Genomic DNA, 17,050 nt, shown 5'->3' with positions numbered 1-17,050 from the left:
TTCATAATATAACAAGCAGTCGTGTTAAATATAACAAAAAATCTATCGTCCCCATCTCGGAATTAACCCCGTTCCATTCCGGCACTTACATCACAGGAGATTTTTTTTTTCTCCTCCTCCTCTTTAATTCTTGATTCTTTTTCGGTACTACACAACAAACAAACTAACAATTACATAATTTATTACAATAAAGAAATCTAATACTAATCTTTTTTAACTATAGCATTCCGTAGTAACGTTAAATCTTCATTTAATTCCTCAGGTTTTAATCCTTGTGGACCAACAAAATGTTTATTACTACCTCTGGTCTGAACCTTGTGTTGACTAACTCCACCATTCTTTGCCGTTAGATTCAAAGAAGCCCCTCCATCTTCATTCTCCATGATCAAAACATTTAAAGTATCATAATCTTTATCACTCAAGTTAGATTCATATCCACTAGTGGCATTCCCATTTTGTCGAGTGCTAGAATGATTATTTAGTGGCATACCACTAGTAGTACCTGAACTCAATTCATCATTTGAACTATACCTCGTGGCATATATTCTTCTTCTTTTCCCTGCTGATGAATACCCACCATTATTATAAACAGATGAAAAATTATCAGCAGATCCTCCACCCACACCACTACCACCACCACCATCGGACAAATCTGCTGCTTCGCCAACACTGAATCTGCCAGCTAATTCACGTTTCCTTAGTGATCTTCTATCATTGGCATTTAACTCGGCTATTGCAACAGAATTGAATGCTTGATTCGTGGGGTCTTCGGGATTCATCCAACTTTTACCATTCACTAAATTCACTAAAAATTTATCTTCCTTTAGATGTTTGATTTGTTGTTGTAATTTATCATACAATTTTTCTTTTATCAATTTTATCATTTTATCATGTTGTTCTTTAGCTCGATTTAAATCTTCTTGATATTCACTTTCTATTCGTTTGACTTGATATTCTTCCCATAATCGTAATTTAGTTAATTCATAATCTCGAACTTCTTCTAAATTCATTTTTTTATATAAAAATTCTTCATTGCTCCCTTGTTGTAATGTGGCTAACTTGTTTTGTAATTCATGTAACAGATTTCTATAAAACATATCTCTATCATTTTTAAATGTCAATTCCAATTTATTTAATCGACCTGCTATATTGGTACGTTTCTTATCTCGTTTGTTTTGTGGTGGTTGGGCTATAAAATAGACACGTTTGTTTGTTAGTAACTTGACTCTGTTTATTCACTAGAAGACATGAGACTTTGGGAAAAGTAAATATATATACATACTTTCATGAATGGTACCATTCTTTCGTGACTCTTCCATATTGCTATAATAATGATTTGGTGACAATTAAAGAAAAAGAAAACAATAATAAAAACAAGGAAGAAGTAGTAAACTAAGTTGTTCTTGTCAAAAAAACAAAAAAAAAAAATCAATTTCAACAAAAATCTGTGGTAAAGAGAAATTTGTATGTTTCATTGGAATTGGTGACTTCTATTCTTCTTCTTCGAAAAAACACCATCTTTATATACAGGACCACGTAAACAAAAAAAAATAACAATTTGATGATGATGTGCTTTATCTAATTCTTTCTTTATTTTTAAGAGATGATTGCTTCTTTGATTTTCAATCCCATGGTTCTATCATCAACAACAATGTTAAAACAAGAAGGCTCTATTATTTTTATTGGTTGAATTGGAAAATCATTCTGTAGAATACTGGACCAAAGTGGAAGAATTTGATTAATTTTTGCAGGATGAAGATCATCAAGAGTTATTATGCTTTTGTTCCCAGTTGCAGAAACATTAAATTAAAACTAAAAATCATCTAATCTTTTCATTATTATGGATTATAAAGCTTGGATAAACAATTCAAACAGCTAGTTTAATTGCAAATCATTCCTTGAATAACAACATAGTTTAAAATTAGTCGTTCAACTTTTGAGTACAGTAATCATTAACAGAACAAGATACTGATACTCCTTTTGTTATAAAATGGGTCAATAGGTTTATTTTATCTTATCTGACACTCTTGTAGTTATTATCCCCAGAGTAACTTAGAACTATGTGATTGGTTATATTTCCGTTTCCGGCAATATGTACCCGCAAACCTATATTGAGAGTTTCTGAAAAATTTCCATGGTGTATATAAAACTGAGTCATTGCCCCACTATCGTTTTTTTCTTTCTGTTTTCCCTTCATTTCAAGTTTTTAATAACAATCAATTACAACCTAGAGTGACAGTCAGTTTTAGTGATGAACTCCGAAGAAGTTTTTGAGTCAGTTAAAGATCTTCCATTTGCTGATGGGAATTTTAAAGACACACCAAAAGTTAAAGAATCAACAATAAATTTCAAGTTGGCCAAAGATGCTACCAAAACAGTGACTTTGTTCAATATCCACGACTACAAAACTGTTCCAGTCAATTTGGTGAAAGCACTTGAAAACGAGTTTAATTATGTGGTCAAAGAAGGTAGAACATATCCTTATCATAGTACAATGGAAGGGGAAACCTTTGTCAAGTATTGGTTTACTCATTTTGTATCGGTGTTACTAGAAGGAGAATATAAGACATTCGATGAATTGGGTGACTTATCGGTAGAGCAATGGAATCAAATCTTTTTGGGGACTTTTTATGTGAAACCAAATTATACTGGCCGATGTTCCCATGTTTGTAATGCTGGATTTATAGTAAACCACGAGAAACGAGGGTTGGGATTAGGTAAGGAATTGGGGAAAAAGTATCTTCAAGTTGCACCGGAATTGGGATATGTTTATTCGGTGTTTAATTTAGTGTTTGAAACAAATATTGCCAGTTTGAAGATTTGGGATTCACTTGGGTTTGATAGAATTGGTTATGTTAAAAATGTGGCGGTATTAGAAGGTGAGAATAAACTCGTTGGTGCATACATGTATGGGAAAGATTTACAGTAAGTTGGTATGGGTATTTACTTTCATAGAAAGAGGCCACCAAAAAGGGTAGAAGAGTTTGGTGCTTGTCTATAATTTATTGACTGAGCATAATCTCAAGATATCTCCAGCCAAAATCCGGTTTCAATAATGTACATTTTAGATCGAAAGAAAACTGCGCGACTTTTAACATAACCGAGGCTCAACCTTTAAACCGAGACCCCTATCATGTAGTTGTTGCTCTACAGAAACCTGTGAGCCTAACTTTCTGTGTGGTAGTATTATCAAGTTGTCTATTATGATCTCATTCTGTAGTGAATTCTTGACCAATTGCCAATGGGTACGATTATTTTTTTGGTTCTACACAGTTTTTATTTTTTTGGGGACGGGTGGAAAACACCTCCCCGCAGCCCGGAAACAACAGGAACGAGCCCGAACAATAGGTCCTTGTTTACACCAACAATGCTTTTAAAAGGAGTCTACTATCCAAGAGATAACAAGAACCAGTATTGAAGAATCTTTTCAATATACTCCATTTCATTAGATTCCCAGGGTTTGTAGTTCAATTGAAGTTTGATTTGCCATCACGGATTTCTTTCACGCGGCACAACCATGTGCGACATTCTCCAGAGGGATGGATTTCATCTCGTTAATTATTAGCATTTCTGTCAAAATTGTTTTGTTTGTTTGTTTGCGGGCGAACACAAACTAAAATAATTATACATACATTCACATACATACATTAACACCACCAGGCCCAAAAAAAAGGTAAACGTTGGAATTTTTTTTTGTTCAATTTTTTTTTCTATTTTCTCTTAACTCTTTTTTTTTTCCCGTTTCTCTATAATTATCATCACTGATATTACATATTCATAATCTATATATTTTTCAACAATGTTGTCAAGATCATTTGCCCGTATTTCAAGAGTATGTCAATTTTCAATTTGAATTTCCGTGATTCGGGTGAAGAAGGGGACAGAGAAAAAAAACGAGTACTTTTTCAAAATGAGAAGAGGAGAAACAGATACACACATACCTCGGGGCGAAATCAACCACCAATTTGTTGCCATTGCAAGGAATCATTAAAGTGAAAATGATCTATAGATATTCATAAAGCAATGTTTCAATTGGTGATGGCCAATCCAGCAACGAATCCCCAAATGGTGATGAACATTGCAAATTAGATTTTCTTTATTACGTGTATCTGATTAAAGTAGTATTTTGTTTTTGTCTTCCATTGTTCCCACCCCGTCTAAACAAGACAAAAAAATCAGCCAATTTCTCCCCAAAATTCAGTTACTAACCTCATTGTTACTAGTCTGCTGCTCAACAAAAGAGATTTTTGTCTTTGCATGAATACCGTTCCGCTGCTTTATTGAGCGAATACGGTGTTCCAATTCCAAAAGGTTACCCAGCCACCACTCCAGAAGGTGCTTATGACGCTGCCAAAAAGTTGGGTACCAATGAATTAGTCATCAAAGCCCAAGCTTTGACTGGTGGTCGTGGTAAAGGTCACTTTGACTCAGGTTTACAAGGTGGTGTTAAATTGATCTCCTCTGCTGAAGAAGCCAAAGACTTGGCCAGCCAAATGTTAAACCACAAATTGATCACCAAACAAACTGGTGCTGCCGGTAAAGAAGTCACTGCTGTTTACATTGTTGAAAGAAGAGATGCTGCTTCTGAAGCCTATGTTGCCATCTTGATGGACAGAACCCGTCAAACCCCAGTTATTGTTGCTTCTGCCCAAGGTGGTATGGACATTGAAGGTGTTGCTGCCAAAGATCCTTCTGCCATTAAAACTTTCCCAGTTCCTTTGGAAGAAGGTGTTTCTGATTCATTGGCCACTGAAATTGCCGGTGCCTTGGGATTCACTCAAGATGCCATTCCAGAAGCTGCCAAAACCATCCAATCATTATACAAATGTTTCATTGAACGTGACTGTACCCAAGTTGAAATCAATCCTTTATCTGAAACTCCAGACCACAAAGTTTTGGCCATGGATGCCAAATTAGGTTTCGATGACAATGCCTCTTTCCGTCAAGAAGAAGTGTTCTCATGGAGAGACCCAACTCAAGAAGATCCTCAAGAAGCTGAAGCCGGTAAATACGGATTGAACTTTATCAAATTGGATGGTAACATTGCCAACATTGTTAATGGTGCTGGTTTGGCCATGGCTACTATGGACATTATCAAATTATACGGTGGTGAACCAGCCAACTTCTTGGACTGTGGTGGTACTGCTACTCCAGAAACCATTGAAAAAGCTTTTGAATTGATCTTGTCAGATCCAAAGGTTAACGGTATTTTCGTCAACATCTTTGGTGGTATTGTCAGATGTGATTACGTCGCCAAAGGTTTAATTGCTGCCACCAAGAACTTCAACTTGGACATTCCAGTTGTTGTCAGATTACAAGGTACTAACATGGCTGAAGCCAAGGAATTGATTGACAACTCTGGTTTGAAATTATATGCTTTCGAAGATTTGGACCCAGCTGCTGAAAAGATTGTCCAATTGGCTCCAAAGAACAATTAAATGTGACAATAAAAAAAAACGAGAAATAGCTATCCAAGATATTGTTCGAAAAAAGAAGTTGATAGATTTATATACTTGATTAATATATTATATGCGTTGAGTTAAAACTCAGTATTCATTTTATGGTTTGATACTAAATTTGAGGCAACAACAACAATAGTAATAGTAGAGTCTTGTCGTGCGATGGTGGTCAAAATATCTGCCACCCTCATTTTTGTTGCCACCAACAATAAACAACCGTAGAAAAAAAAATCAAATCTCTTAGACAACTAAGTTGACGTGAAACTAACAATCTTTCTATCTCCAATTGCATTCTCAAATTAGACCAATATGTTTTTAACAAGAAGTGAATATGATCGTGGTGTATCCACTTTTTCACCAGAAGGTAGATTATTTCAAGTTGAATATTCTCTTGAAGCAATTAAATTAGGATCTACTGCCATAGGTATATCAACTAGTGAAGGGGTGATATTAGGAGTTGAAAAAAGAGTCACTTCATCATTATTAGAATCTTCTTCTATTGAAAAAATTGTTGAAATAGATCATCATATTGGTTGTGCCATGAGTGGGTTGACAGCTGATGCTAGATCAATGATTGATCATGCTCGTGTATCCAGTTTAACTCATAATTTATACTATGATGAAGATATTGGAGTTGAAAGTTTGACTCAAAGTGTGTGTGATTTGGCCTTACGTTTTGGGGAAGGAGCTGGTGGTGAAAAAAGATTGATGTCTAGACCTTTTGGGGTAGCATTATTAATTGCTGGAGTAGATAAAGAAAAAGGTCCCCAATTATATCATGCAGAACCATCAGGTACTTTTTATAGATATGAAGCTAAAGCCATTGGTTCTGGTAGTGAAGGTGCTCAAGCAGAATTGAATAATGAATATCACAAGTCTTTGACATTGAAAGAAGCTGAATTATTGGCTTTAAAAATATTGAAACAAGTGATGGAAGAAAAATTGGATTGCAAAAATGCTCAATTGGCCAGTGTTACTAAAGATGGTGGGTTCCAAATTTACAGTGATGAAAAAACAGATGCCATAATTAAAGAGTTAAATGCACAAGCTACTGATGAAGATACTGTCATAAGCTAGACAAGCTGTTTTTCATTTTTTCACACAATACAATTGTATACAATTTTTCCTAAGCAGAAATAAATAAATAAATAAGTTATATTAATAAATGTAAGTCATTTATAAAAAAAAAAATACAAACTTTCTTTGTTTTTAAAAAACCTATTCTGGGAAACAAAGTTCTAGTCTATTACTTAATTCCAATAATCCTTGGTTTTCTCTTTCACCAACCTGTTTAATGGTGGCTAAAAATGTAACAAGATTTTCACCAAACTTTTCGTACTGCATTAGAAAAGTATCACTCAAGTTTGCAAATCTTTTATCTATCAGCTCTTGATCCATTGGCTTTTCAAACTTGGTAGGGAATTCCTTAGAATACTCATTGAACAATTCATGGTTCAACAATACCAAAACTTTCTTTACTTGGACAATGTAATTATTGAAATGGAAAATGAAGTCCAACATTTTACGTAATTGACGCAACGACTCTTCACGGGTAAGCAACGAATCATTCAACAAAGTACTTGAATAATCTAGAAATTTTTGAATTAATTGTTCAACTGTTGAAATACCTTCCACGTATGTTGTTGTCCTATGTTTGTGAACTTTGGAATCAAAGATCGAATTATTGTTAAATGTACCTCGAATCAAAGATCCATTGAATATATTATCACCTTCATCATTTATGTCTGATCCTAGTTCACTTGTCGCCAAGTTAGTAGCCGTGGTGTGAATCAAATTTTTGATTTCCTCAAAATTATGTTCAATGACATCATGCACTATATAGTTTTCAAGTTCATGAATAAAACTGCAAATTCTCGAATGCAATACTCTGCAACGCAATATCCATTTTTTCACACTCGAGTTGAAATGCGAATTTGTCCAAATTTTAGAATAATTCATCTCTTGCCAATTGGAACTATTATATTTTGAAATAAACTTGATATTAATTAATAATTTAAACATTATTTCATATTGGTATGACAATTGTTGATTCAAAACCAAATTTAATGGGAATGGCAACGGTATAGTAAGATCAACACTAGTTATTGTTGGTTCATCCTTCACGTTTTCAGTTGCAGAATCAGCAGTACTCAGTATGGTAAGTCGCAGGTCGTCTCTTAACGACGCCACTCGATGAAATATCCCACGCAAATTGTTGTCTGAAATCAAATAATCCAGGTTCTTTTCCATTAATTCCTCAACCACTTTATACAATGACTCCGACGTTACCGATAGCTTCTGATTTTTCTTCAACACGTCGTATACACTTGGCCGTACTCCAACTTTATTTTCAATTTTTTCTTTGAATATATCATCATATTGCTTTTGTAGTCTGGAAACTGAGATTTTGAGTTTCCCACGTTTCAATTCACTGAAAGTACTATCAATAAAGTTGTCGATTTGAAAAGAATCAGCGAAAAGAAATAATCTTTGAAATATGTTCACCACACTTGGGAAATTATATCCATCGAAAAGCAACTTCATCAACATTTTGTTTGCTCTATGATAAAACTCATCAATCTTAAGTTCCAAATCAGGAGCTGCCAAACTAGTTATAGTTGTCAATTTTTCTTTTAATGATTCAAAATTGTGTAACCCTGTGCATCGTTTGAATATATTCAAGTATTTCCCTGTATTGAGAATTTTCGACTGTATGGTTGAATTCTGAAATTGATTGAGTAATCCATCTATTTTAATTAAAAACAATTCGTTCCAATAGTATTCACTTTTACTTTGAAATATTTCCATAAAGGAGTCTGGCACTCGTTTTTCTCTAATCATGAACTCATCAAACGGATCATTTATTACACCTTCCAAAAGCCACTGATTCAACATCCCAATATAATCCGAACTAACAATATCAAAAAGTTGAGTTAAAAAATCTAGAGATGTAGGATCACCTTTATAATAAACCATTCTTTCCTGAATAACTTGAAGTAATAGTCCACCTTTACAACAATCAAATTTGCCATAATACAAATTAGGCTCGGAATTGATCCCATTCATACTTGTGTTTGCCAAAGTCGTTGGTTCAAAATTACCCATGATTTCCGCCTGTGACATTTTCTGTCTTTCTTCCGTTATCCGACTAATCTCTATTCCAATTTGATATAAATGAGTCATTTCATTCGATATTTCTTGATGTAAGAGCAGATCCAACATATTCAAATTAAAATTCTTATTAAACTTGAACTCATGCTCAACATTTATTAGCACTTGTTGATAACTCGATAAAAACTTTCTCACTTCAGAGCAAAACTTTTGCACAATTTTCCCAAATTTGTTATTATCAAATACTTGAATAAACGATTTTAACCCACTGTAAAACTTTCCAAATTTGACCAATTTCTTGGTGATAACTTTAAGACTTATATCCAAGTTCTTTGCAATCTTATAGTCCGGTCCTTCAATTCGGCTGATTTGTGAGGTTGGATCATAACGTTTACTATATTGAATGTAATGACCTTCATGTCCTAACAATGTGAATAGTAGTTCTCGTATAATCAATGCTTGCTGAATGTTCAAATTGGATATTTGACTCAATAGTGGGCCAGCAATTTTTTGTGATTTATATATTACTGAATCTACTATACATGATGACATGATGTCTAGATTCTTATCATTATTATCATCCTCTTCTTCTCGTAAGCTGACATAGTCTGGTGATTGAGTCTGCAAGAATGGTGATTGGTGGAATTGTGAATTCAATGGCAGCTGATATGTGGAGTCATTATACTCTCGTATCACGTTTGGTGGGGATGAAAACGTATTCATATTTGTACAGTTGATTGGTAAGATTAAAGTTGAAGCTGTTGTGTGATTAGTTTAGTTTTGTTTATGTTTTGTTTGTTTTTTTTTTAATGCTCTGTTCAATGTTGTGAATTTTTTTTTTCTGTTCCGGTTTCCTCTTTTTCTTACTAACACAAAGACGCGCGACATATCATTGAATCGACACACAAACTATAAACTCTATCAACTTAACCACTCAGAATCCTCATCAATATCATTGCTAACATCATCATCCAACGACAAATCTTCGAGCAATTGTTTGGCAGCCAACTCAGCTTCCTGTTGAACTTTGGTCAACCCAGAAATATCCTCTAAATATTGAGAATCATCGAGACATTTTCTAACAAATTCCCATCCTTCTTGCTTAAATTCAGTAATAACTCGTGGAGAACAAGCTGAACAATGAACATAGCTAGGGGCAAATAGCTTTGTTTGTTGGAAATTGTGTAAGAACCCTCTGATTTGATGCGGTATATTCCCAAATTTTGTTTCAGCATCATGTGGTGCAAGATTCCTTTCAGGATGTTGCAAAATCGCCACCAACAATTCAACTGCTAAAGATGAAGCCATCAATGCACCTCCTGGTCTTGTTACAGTGCACATTTGATCTAACGTTCTGTCCGATAAACTGTCATTAGGAGCAACCACATCGTTACAATAATAGCACCCCAATCTATCCTTTTGGTTCGTCACTCCATGCCTCATGACAAGATAACTATCAAAACCCAAGGCAGCATTAATTACTATTTTTTCATTGGCTGCACCAATTAAAGTAGGTAACCATCTTGACTCTCTTGAATCCATCAATAAGAATATAACATCATGCTCCTCAAAAAGTTTTACTAAAGTTTCATAATTTTCCCTTTCTTTATGTTCATCAGTAACTGGGTGACCCACCATAGGGACTGCTAAACAAATACCTTTTGCATCTACACCGGGGAAAACTCTTTTCAAATTCTCTGCAGCTCTCAATGCTTTGTATTCCCCTTGTCCACTGTCACTAAAACAATCTTCAAAGTTAAATAGTGGCTGTCTCACAGGGTTGGAAAACGATATTCTACCACTGTCAACAAACGTAATGCTCCTGACACCCCAGCCCAACAATGCTCTTGCGACATAGCTTCCTAAAGTACCAGCTCCAAGAAGCAACACTTTTTGTTTTTTAATAATCTCCAAATCAATATCAGGGGCAATTCTCCATTTCATTAGTTTCAAATTCAATTCAACAGCTTGTTCTGCCAATTGTAAAGGATTTATCAATGATCCCAAATCTGCAAGTTTGGGCCCTAACTTTCCTTGGTTTGTTCGTTCCCAACCACTGATTTTCGGGGAATCGGTAAAAGCATCTAATTTCAAATGCTGTGTAAATGACAAGTTATTATTGCGGTAAGTAACAAGATCTATTTCTTTAATTCCCTTATACGCAATGAAATATAAATAGTTTTTGAGCTGACTTGAAGGCTTTCTATCTTTACTTAAACACGTATCTATGAATACAAATGTATGTTCTTTGTCCGCTTGAACAGATTTGTGAAGTTTTCCTCCATAGTATTGGAAAAATTGACCATATTCGTTATCCAACTCTGTCTCAACAAGCTGAGTTATTGTAGTATCAGTTTCTTGGGATTCACTTTCAACTGTCCAAGTATTGCTCAATGTGGGGTACGCAACCCAATAATAGAATTTGTATTTCTTCAAATCTGAATACGTTAAGATATAAAATTTATTGAATAATTTGTAGTCAAAACTAGTAGCGTTTGTCACTTCCAGGTAAACATTTTGCCCCCATGTGTTTAAAAGTTTCAATTTATCTAGGGACTTGAATTCTTCAATTGTATTGACATTAAACAACTCTCCAGGAATGTTTATCCTCAGATCGTTCAATGTGTCATCAAAACTAGATTGGTCTAAGTTCAACACGGGTGTGTCGTTAAATTTGTTCAATTTGGTTGGGTGTGTTTGGAAACCATGAATGGCAATATAAGACGAATCCAATTTGTACTTTTCTAACTTTAGTTCAGATAACTTGGTAAAGAAAGACGATTCAACAAATGATTGATTGAGAATATATTTTTTGACTATTTGATCCAGATGATTTGACATTGTTGATTTCAGAGTTTAGATTTGTTAATAATGATAACACCCACACAATTAGGAAATATGCAATTTATTTATATTATCGCCACAAATAAAAAAGCGCCATGGAGAAGAAAAACAAACCGAACAAATTTACGCATAGATAAGTTTTACCCTTACACTAATTTTGGCTTAGAATAATAACACAATACCTTCTTACCAAATGTATCTACAATTTCAAAAGAGCTTTGCACCGCATTTTAATTATATGAGTTTGATTACAAGTCTATGAACCATCCTATATCCACATTCTCTAATTCATTGGAGTATCATCCAACGTCATATCATCCAATTCATCCAATAACTCATCAATACCAATCTCAGGAGCATCTTCGTCATCATCCTCATCTTCGTCATTCATGTCGTCATGGTTTCTGGACACTTGTGGTTGATTTTCACCTGCCTTATACAAGTTGATTGTTTGTCTTAATTCATCATCTTCTTCTAATTCTTGCAAGAACAACTCGTAATCTCTTTCGGCTCTCTCTTGTTCTTGTCTTGCTTGTCTACTATCATCATTGGCAACGATATCGTTGTGTTCTCTTGCCATTCTCTTCAACTTCCATTTTCTGTTCTTAGATTTCTTAGATTTTCTTGCATAATGTTTCTTCACTATCACAACTTCAGGAGTATTATCAGTATCCAAAGTATCCCACAATTCAGAATTTATATTTGTATTTGTCAAATAGTAACCCAAACAAGAATCACCTGGATGTAAAATACCACCGAGATGAGTTCGGACATAGAAAGTTTGATCATTAGACCCCAAATCACTAGCACGGCTCACTTCAATATCTGCCAACACATATTTACCTCTAATGTCACCTGTTGGTTCAATATCTAATACAATAAACTCGACCATTTGTGTAGCATCCAATAACGATGGGAAAGGAGATCTCCAAAACACTGGAGCTGATAAATCGGCTGTCTGCAAAGTATTAGGATCCATAAACTGAATAGCATTGGTGATCTTGTTACATAAAACCAAACGTGAAATGTTACCCATGGAGTGGGCCAATTTTTTAGGCAAAACAACCAAATCGTCACGACAAATTGGAGCAATTTCTACCGAATAGGAGAATTTATAACTTGAAGATCCCGAATGTATATCCATACTCACCAATTCTTCAGATTTCTTAACTTTGATAGGAGCGACAGCTTGCAAAAAGTCAACCATCTTAGCGGCATGGTTTTTTTGTGCATAAAAGAAATCTAACCCATCTTTGGTTTCTTGAATTGAAACAGTATCAACGTGGGCATTATGCTTCAAAATCAATTGTTCCAAATACAAAAAGGTTCTCTTATGTGGGACTTTTTGTCTTATTTGAACGGTAGCTCTCCAGGTGTTGGTGGTATAAGATTTGGCACAATCTGGACATTGCATGGCAATCACAACGTATTCGACTTCGAATGTTTGTTGAACAATGGTATTTGCCATGGCTTCACCTTGAACAGTGATCTTAATTCTGATTCTTCTGGAATGAGGTTCGGTCCAGATGAAACTGGCGTCAACTAACCTCACTTTGTTTAAACCTTTCAAACGTCTAAGACACAAGGCTAGCAACTCACGGGATTCTAATTCTGCTCTTATCCATTGTCCAGGTGGTTGTAAAAATCTTTCACAATTTCTACAGAATGACACATTTGCCTCTCTAGGGATACCTTCTGTTATATCAACATTTAATTTAATACAGTCATAACACATTACTAATCCCAGGGATCCATCCATTGGAACACCACAATTACAACATAATACTGTTGCCACTTGAGCACCACCAGGCTGGTTAGCGGGGTCCATTTGAGTATAATTTGACATTACTAGTAAGTTATTTAGAAATGTAGACCTTAAAAGAAAAATAACAAAGCACAATAAATAAGTATTAAAAGATGACAAATTGGTATGAAATTTTTTTTTTGGTTAATCTCATCTCTAAATTGCCCTCCTCTATTAAGGTCACGTGATCATTATTTGTACTAACAATTTGGAGAACATATTTTTTTCAAACAACAACAAAAAAAACAAACGGAAAGCTGAAGAACATTTAAACCCCAAACAAGCAATAACCGATCAATAACAATTCGTAATGGTTGACAGAAAAAGAACTGCAGCAATACGTGCCGAGGATGATGATGAAGAAAATGACAATGTTCCTTTACAGAAAAAAGTGAAAATAGAAGCAAAGCAGAAAGAAGAAGAGGAAGATGGTGATAAGTCAGGAGCCACGGAAACCAAATCTGAGGTGAAACAAGAATCAAAAGAAGAAACTACTCAAAAGGAAAATAATGAAGAGGACGAGGAAGAGGAAGAAGAGGAAGATGACGAAGAAGCCGAAGAAGAGAAGAAAAGAATAACCAATTTCAATTTTGATGGCGAAATTTACACATTCAAGGAAAGACCTTCGGTAATTGAAGAAAAAGAAGGCAAAATAGAGTTTCGTGTGGTGAATAATGACAATAGTCGAGAAAACTTGATTGTGCTAACCGGGTTAAAGAATATTTTCCAAAAGCAACTACCCAAGATGCCTCGTGAATATATCTCGCGTTTGGTGTATGATCGATCACATTTGTCAATGGCAGTTGTGAGAAAGCCATTAACTGTGGTAGGTGGGATCACATACCGTCCATTTAACAACCGTGGATTTGCCGAAATTGTGTTTTGTGCTATCTCGTCAACTGAACAAGTGCGTGGGTATGGTGCACATTTGATGAATCATTTGAAAGACTATGTGAGGGCAACATCTCCAATCAAATATTTCTTGACGTATGCAGATAACTATGCTATTGGGTATTTCAAAAAGCAGGGTTTCACGAAGGAAATATCATTAGATAAATCGGTGTGGATGGGGTACATCAAGGATTACGAAGGTGGTACATTGATGCAGTGCTCGATGTTACCGTCAATATTAAGGTACCTTGATCTGGGTAAAATATTACTTTTGCAAAAAGCTGCTATTGAAAGAAAAATACGGTCTAGATCTAAATCAAAAATAGTGAGACCGGGTTTGCAAGTTTTTAAAACCAATAAGAATGTGACATTAGACCCCAAAGATATCCCTGGATTAGCAGAGGCAGGGTGGCTGGAAGAAATGGATAAATTAGCACAAAAACCGAAAAGAGGACCACATTATAACTTTATGGTTACGCTATTCAGTGAAATTCAGAACCACCCTTCTGCTTGGCCATTTGCAGTGGCAGTCAACAAAGAAGAAGTACCAGATTATTATCGAGTTATTGAACATCCAATTGATTTGGCAACAATAGAACAAAAATTGGAAAACAACTTGTATTTAAAATTTACTGATTTTGTGGATGATCTAAAACTAATGTTCAACAATTGTCGAGCTTATAATTCGGAAACCACAACATATTATAAAAACGCAAATAAACTAGAAAAGTTTATGAATAATAAATTGAAAGACTGTAGTTTTGTATAGCTGTTTTGACGAATATATGATATGTGATTCTTGGCCGAAATACCATATAGTACTGAAATTTGGTTGCTTTGAGAATTGTGGGGAGGTTATAATGATGGCGGATTTTGCGGTAAGAACATAAGACAAACCACGCGGGCGAGTCTCATTCGCATGGTTGCTGGGTCCTACTGTACCTGAAGCAAAAAAGAAAAAAAAAATTTGGAGCTGATAAATGCAGACAAAGAATTGACAAGCTTCTTTTCAATCTGATTTAATTTTACTTAAGCCCTTAATATTCAACATGTCAACTAAAGTATACTCCTACTCCGACTCACAAGATGTGGCCAATTCAGTTGGAAAATATGTTATTGAACAACAAAACAAAGCCATTGAAGCCAACGGTTCTTTTAAAATTGCTTTGTCTGGTGGTTCATTAGGTAAGATTTTGAAACAAGCATTGATCGATAATAAGGAGATTGGTTCCAAGGCACAATGGGATAAGTGGGAAGTCTACTTCAGTGATGAGAGATTAGTCCCATTGTATCATCCTGATTCAAATTTTGGATTGTTCAACGAAATGGTTTTAAAAAATTTGCCTCAAGAGACCACAAACATGAAATTGCATGTCATTGATCAATCATTGCTTACCGGAAAAGACGGAAAATTAGACGATTTAGTCGACCAAGCAAAGGATCAAGAAATTGCTAAAGAATACGCTAATGGGTTACCAAAACAATTTGATTTGATTTTGCTTGGGTGTGGGCCAGATGGACACACTTGCTCTTTATTCCCAGGTCATAAATTATTGGAAGAAAGAGACGAATTGATTTCATATATAAGTGATTCTCCAAAACCACCACCAAGAAGAATTACATTCACCTTCCCAGTGTTAGAAAATGCCAAAGCAATTGCATTTGTTGCAACTGGTGCTGGAAAAGCTCCTGTTTTGCGTGAAATTTTCCTGGGCCAAAGCAAGTTACCATGTGCTTTAGTCAACGATATAAAGACTGGGGTATCAGTAAGCTGGTTTGTAGACTCTCCTGCAGTCGAGGGAGTTGATGTTTTAACAAGTAAATACTAAAGATAGACTAGATAGTAGAATGTATGTTCACCAATAGAGTACTTCTGAAATCCCCTACTCTGTAGAACAAACGGAGCCGAGAACAGTACAGACAGAGAAAAATTACACAAGGAGAGACAGACAACAAAGAGAGGGAAAAAAAAAATGGACCAATCCTTAACCATAACCACATTTTCCTTCTTGGAAACAACACATTTGCCATTTGCTCATTCATTAAACAATTGCTACAATTTTTAACTACAATAGTCATGGGTATGTTCTTTTTTTTATTTTCATTATTGTTGATTTGTTTGATTTATGATGCTAACCACTTTAAGAATTAGGTGTCGCACTATGGTTGTGTCCGAAACGAAACACACCGACGTATGATAAATTAATTACTGTCATGAGTTCGTTGAATACCCTATTTCCAGGGCTGCCACCAAAGTTTGAGCCTCATATTACCATTACTACGAACATAAGTTTGGATTTGGCAGACCAAAGCAAAACCAAAGATGATGTCGACAGAATTTTATCAGCAAGTGCAGTTGCAATGAATTCATTGCCAAAGAATCATGAGAGTTTGGTGAAATTAGGAAATGTCAACAGTCAGCGTAAGTTTTTCAAGAAATTGTACTTTGAGGTGGAAAAAGATCCCAATTTGGTGTCATTTGCCAGGATAATCCGTGAATTATTTGTTATTGTTCCACAAGATATCGAGAAAGAAAACATCAAGCAAAATCCCCAATTATATACAAAGGACAATAATGGAAACACAATAAGGCGGAAGCCACTGAAAAAGAAAAGTAAAACAACTGAAGTCAAAGAGTTTGATACATCCTTCATTCGACAAGCAGCTGCATACAAGGCAGCAGAGTGGTCAGTACAAGAATTTGATCCTCATATCTCATTGGTTTACAGTGATTTATGGCCATTACACAGTGCCTTATGGAGAAACATCAATACACGAATACTGGATATAGACTGGGATATTGAGTGGGAATTTGGTGTTTTGAAATTAGTGCTTTGTGAAGGTGATGTGAATGACTGGGTAGTTTTAGGAAGTGTTGATATACACTAAGAGTATGTATTGTAGGACAAATAATGTATAATAATAACACACCCTAATGAAT

General features: G+C 35.1%; 10 protein-coding genes across 10 annotated transcripts; 6 read left to right on the top strand and 4 right to left on the bottom strand. All coding sequences in view use genetic code 12, as the record gives it.

The window, feature by feature from the left end:
* Positions 1–203: 203 nt before the first annotated feature.
* Positions 204–1,319, bottom strand: CAALFM_CR06780WA (uncharacterized protein; the record flags this gene model as incomplete). The annotated part of the gene is made up of 2 exons (XM_019475550.1): positions 204–1,189; positions 1,283–1,319. 2 exons carry the CDS (start codon positions 1,317–1,319, stop codon positions 204–206), a joined length of 1,023 nt encoding a protein of 340 aa, XP_019331095.1.
* Positions 1,320–2,251: 932 nt separating this feature from the next.
* CAALFM_CR06770CA (uncharacterized protein) lies at positions 2,252–2,929 on the top strand (the record flags this gene model as incomplete). Its single annotated transcript, XM_705994.1, has 1 exon — positions 2,252–2,929. The coding sequence occupies one exon, from the start codon at positions 2,252–2,254 to the stop codon at positions 2,927–2,929; it is 678 nt and encodes a 225-aa protein (XP_711086.1).
* An 870-nt stretch (positions 2,930–3,799) lies between these two features.
* Positions 3,800–5,438, top strand: LSC2 (succinate--CoA ligase (GDP-forming) subunit beta; the record flags this gene model as incomplete). Its single annotated transcript, XM_019475549.1, has 2 exons — positions 3,800–3,832; positions 4,224–5,438. The coding sequence occupies 2 exons, from the start codon at positions 3,800–3,802 to the stop codon at positions 5,436–5,438; spliced, it is 1,248 nt and encodes a 415-aa protein (XP_019331094.1).
* A 330-nt stretch (positions 5,439–5,768) lies between these two features.
* PUP2 (proteasome core particle subunit alpha 5) lies at positions 5,769–6,536 on the top strand (the record flags this gene model as incomplete). Its single annotated transcript, XM_706690.2, has 1 exon — positions 5,769–6,536. The coding sequence occupies one exon, from the start codon at positions 5,769–5,771 to the stop codon at positions 6,534–6,536; it is 768 nt and encodes a 255-aa protein (XP_711782.1).
* A 141-nt stretch (positions 6,537–6,677) lies between these two features.
* Positions 6,678–9,293, bottom strand: CAALFM_CR06740WA (uncharacterized protein; the record flags this gene model as incomplete). The annotated part of the gene is made up of 1 exon (XM_706689.1): positions 6,678–9,293. The coding sequence occupies one exon, from the start codon at positions 9,291–9,293 to the stop codon at positions 6,678–6,680; it is 2,616 nt and encodes an 871-aa protein (XP_711781.1).
* Positions 9,294–9,491: 198 nt separating this feature from the next.
* Positions 9,492–11,411, bottom strand: APG7 (Apg7p; the record flags this gene model as incomplete). The annotated part of the gene is made up of 1 exon (XM_706688.2): positions 9,492–11,411. One exon carries the CDS (start codon positions 11,409–11,411, stop codon positions 9,492–9,494), a length of 1,920 nt encoding a protein of 639 aa, XP_711780.2.
* Positions 11,412–11,697: 286 nt separating this feature from the next.
* On the bottom strand, positions 11,698–13,260 carry NMD3 (ribosome-binding protein; the record flags this gene model as incomplete). The annotated part of the gene is made up of 1 exon (XM_706687.2): positions 11,698–13,260. One exon carries the CDS (start codon positions 13,258–13,260, stop codon positions 11,698–11,700), a length of 1,563 nt encoding a protein of 520 aa, XP_711779.1.
* A 268-nt stretch (positions 13,261–13,528) lies between these two features.
* Positions 13,529–14,878, top strand: GCN5 (histone acetyltransferase; the record flags this gene model as incomplete). The annotated part of the gene is made up of 1 exon (XM_706686.1): positions 13,529–14,878. The coding sequence occupies one exon, from the start codon at positions 13,529–13,531 to the stop codon at positions 14,876–14,878; it is 1,350 nt and encodes a 449-aa protein (XP_711778.1).
* A 280-nt stretch (positions 14,879–15,158) lies between these two features.
* SOL3 (6-phosphogluconolactonase) lies at positions 15,159–15,938 on the top strand (the record flags this gene model as incomplete). The annotated part of the gene is made up of 1 exon (XM_706685.1): positions 15,159–15,938. The coding sequence occupies one exon, from the start codon at positions 15,159–15,161 to the stop codon at positions 15,936–15,938; it is 780 nt and encodes a 259-aa protein (XP_711777.1).
* A 248-nt stretch (positions 15,939–16,186) lies between these two features.
* CAALFM_CR06690CA (2',3'-cyclic-nucleotide 3'-phosphodiesterase) lies at positions 16,187–16,998 on the top strand (the record flags this gene model as incomplete). The annotated part of the gene is made up of 2 exons (XM_019475548.1): positions 16,187–16,190; positions 16,262–16,998. The coding sequence occupies 2 exons, from the start codon at positions 16,187–16,189 to the stop codon at positions 16,996–16,998; spliced, it is 741 nt and encodes a 246-aa protein (XP_019331093.1).
* Positions 16,999–17,050: the final 52 nt, after the last annotated feature.

Source organism: Candida albicans, chromosome R, assembly GCF_000182965.3.
Source record: "Candida albicans SC5314 chromosome R, complete sequence".
NCBI classification, from domain to species: Eukaryota; Fungi; Ascomycota; class Pichiomycetes; order Serinales; family Debaryomycetaceae; genus Candida; species Candida albicans.
The sequence above is the reverse complement of the archived record's forward strand: the minus strand, read 5'-3'. Positions and strand labels throughout refer to the sequence as shown.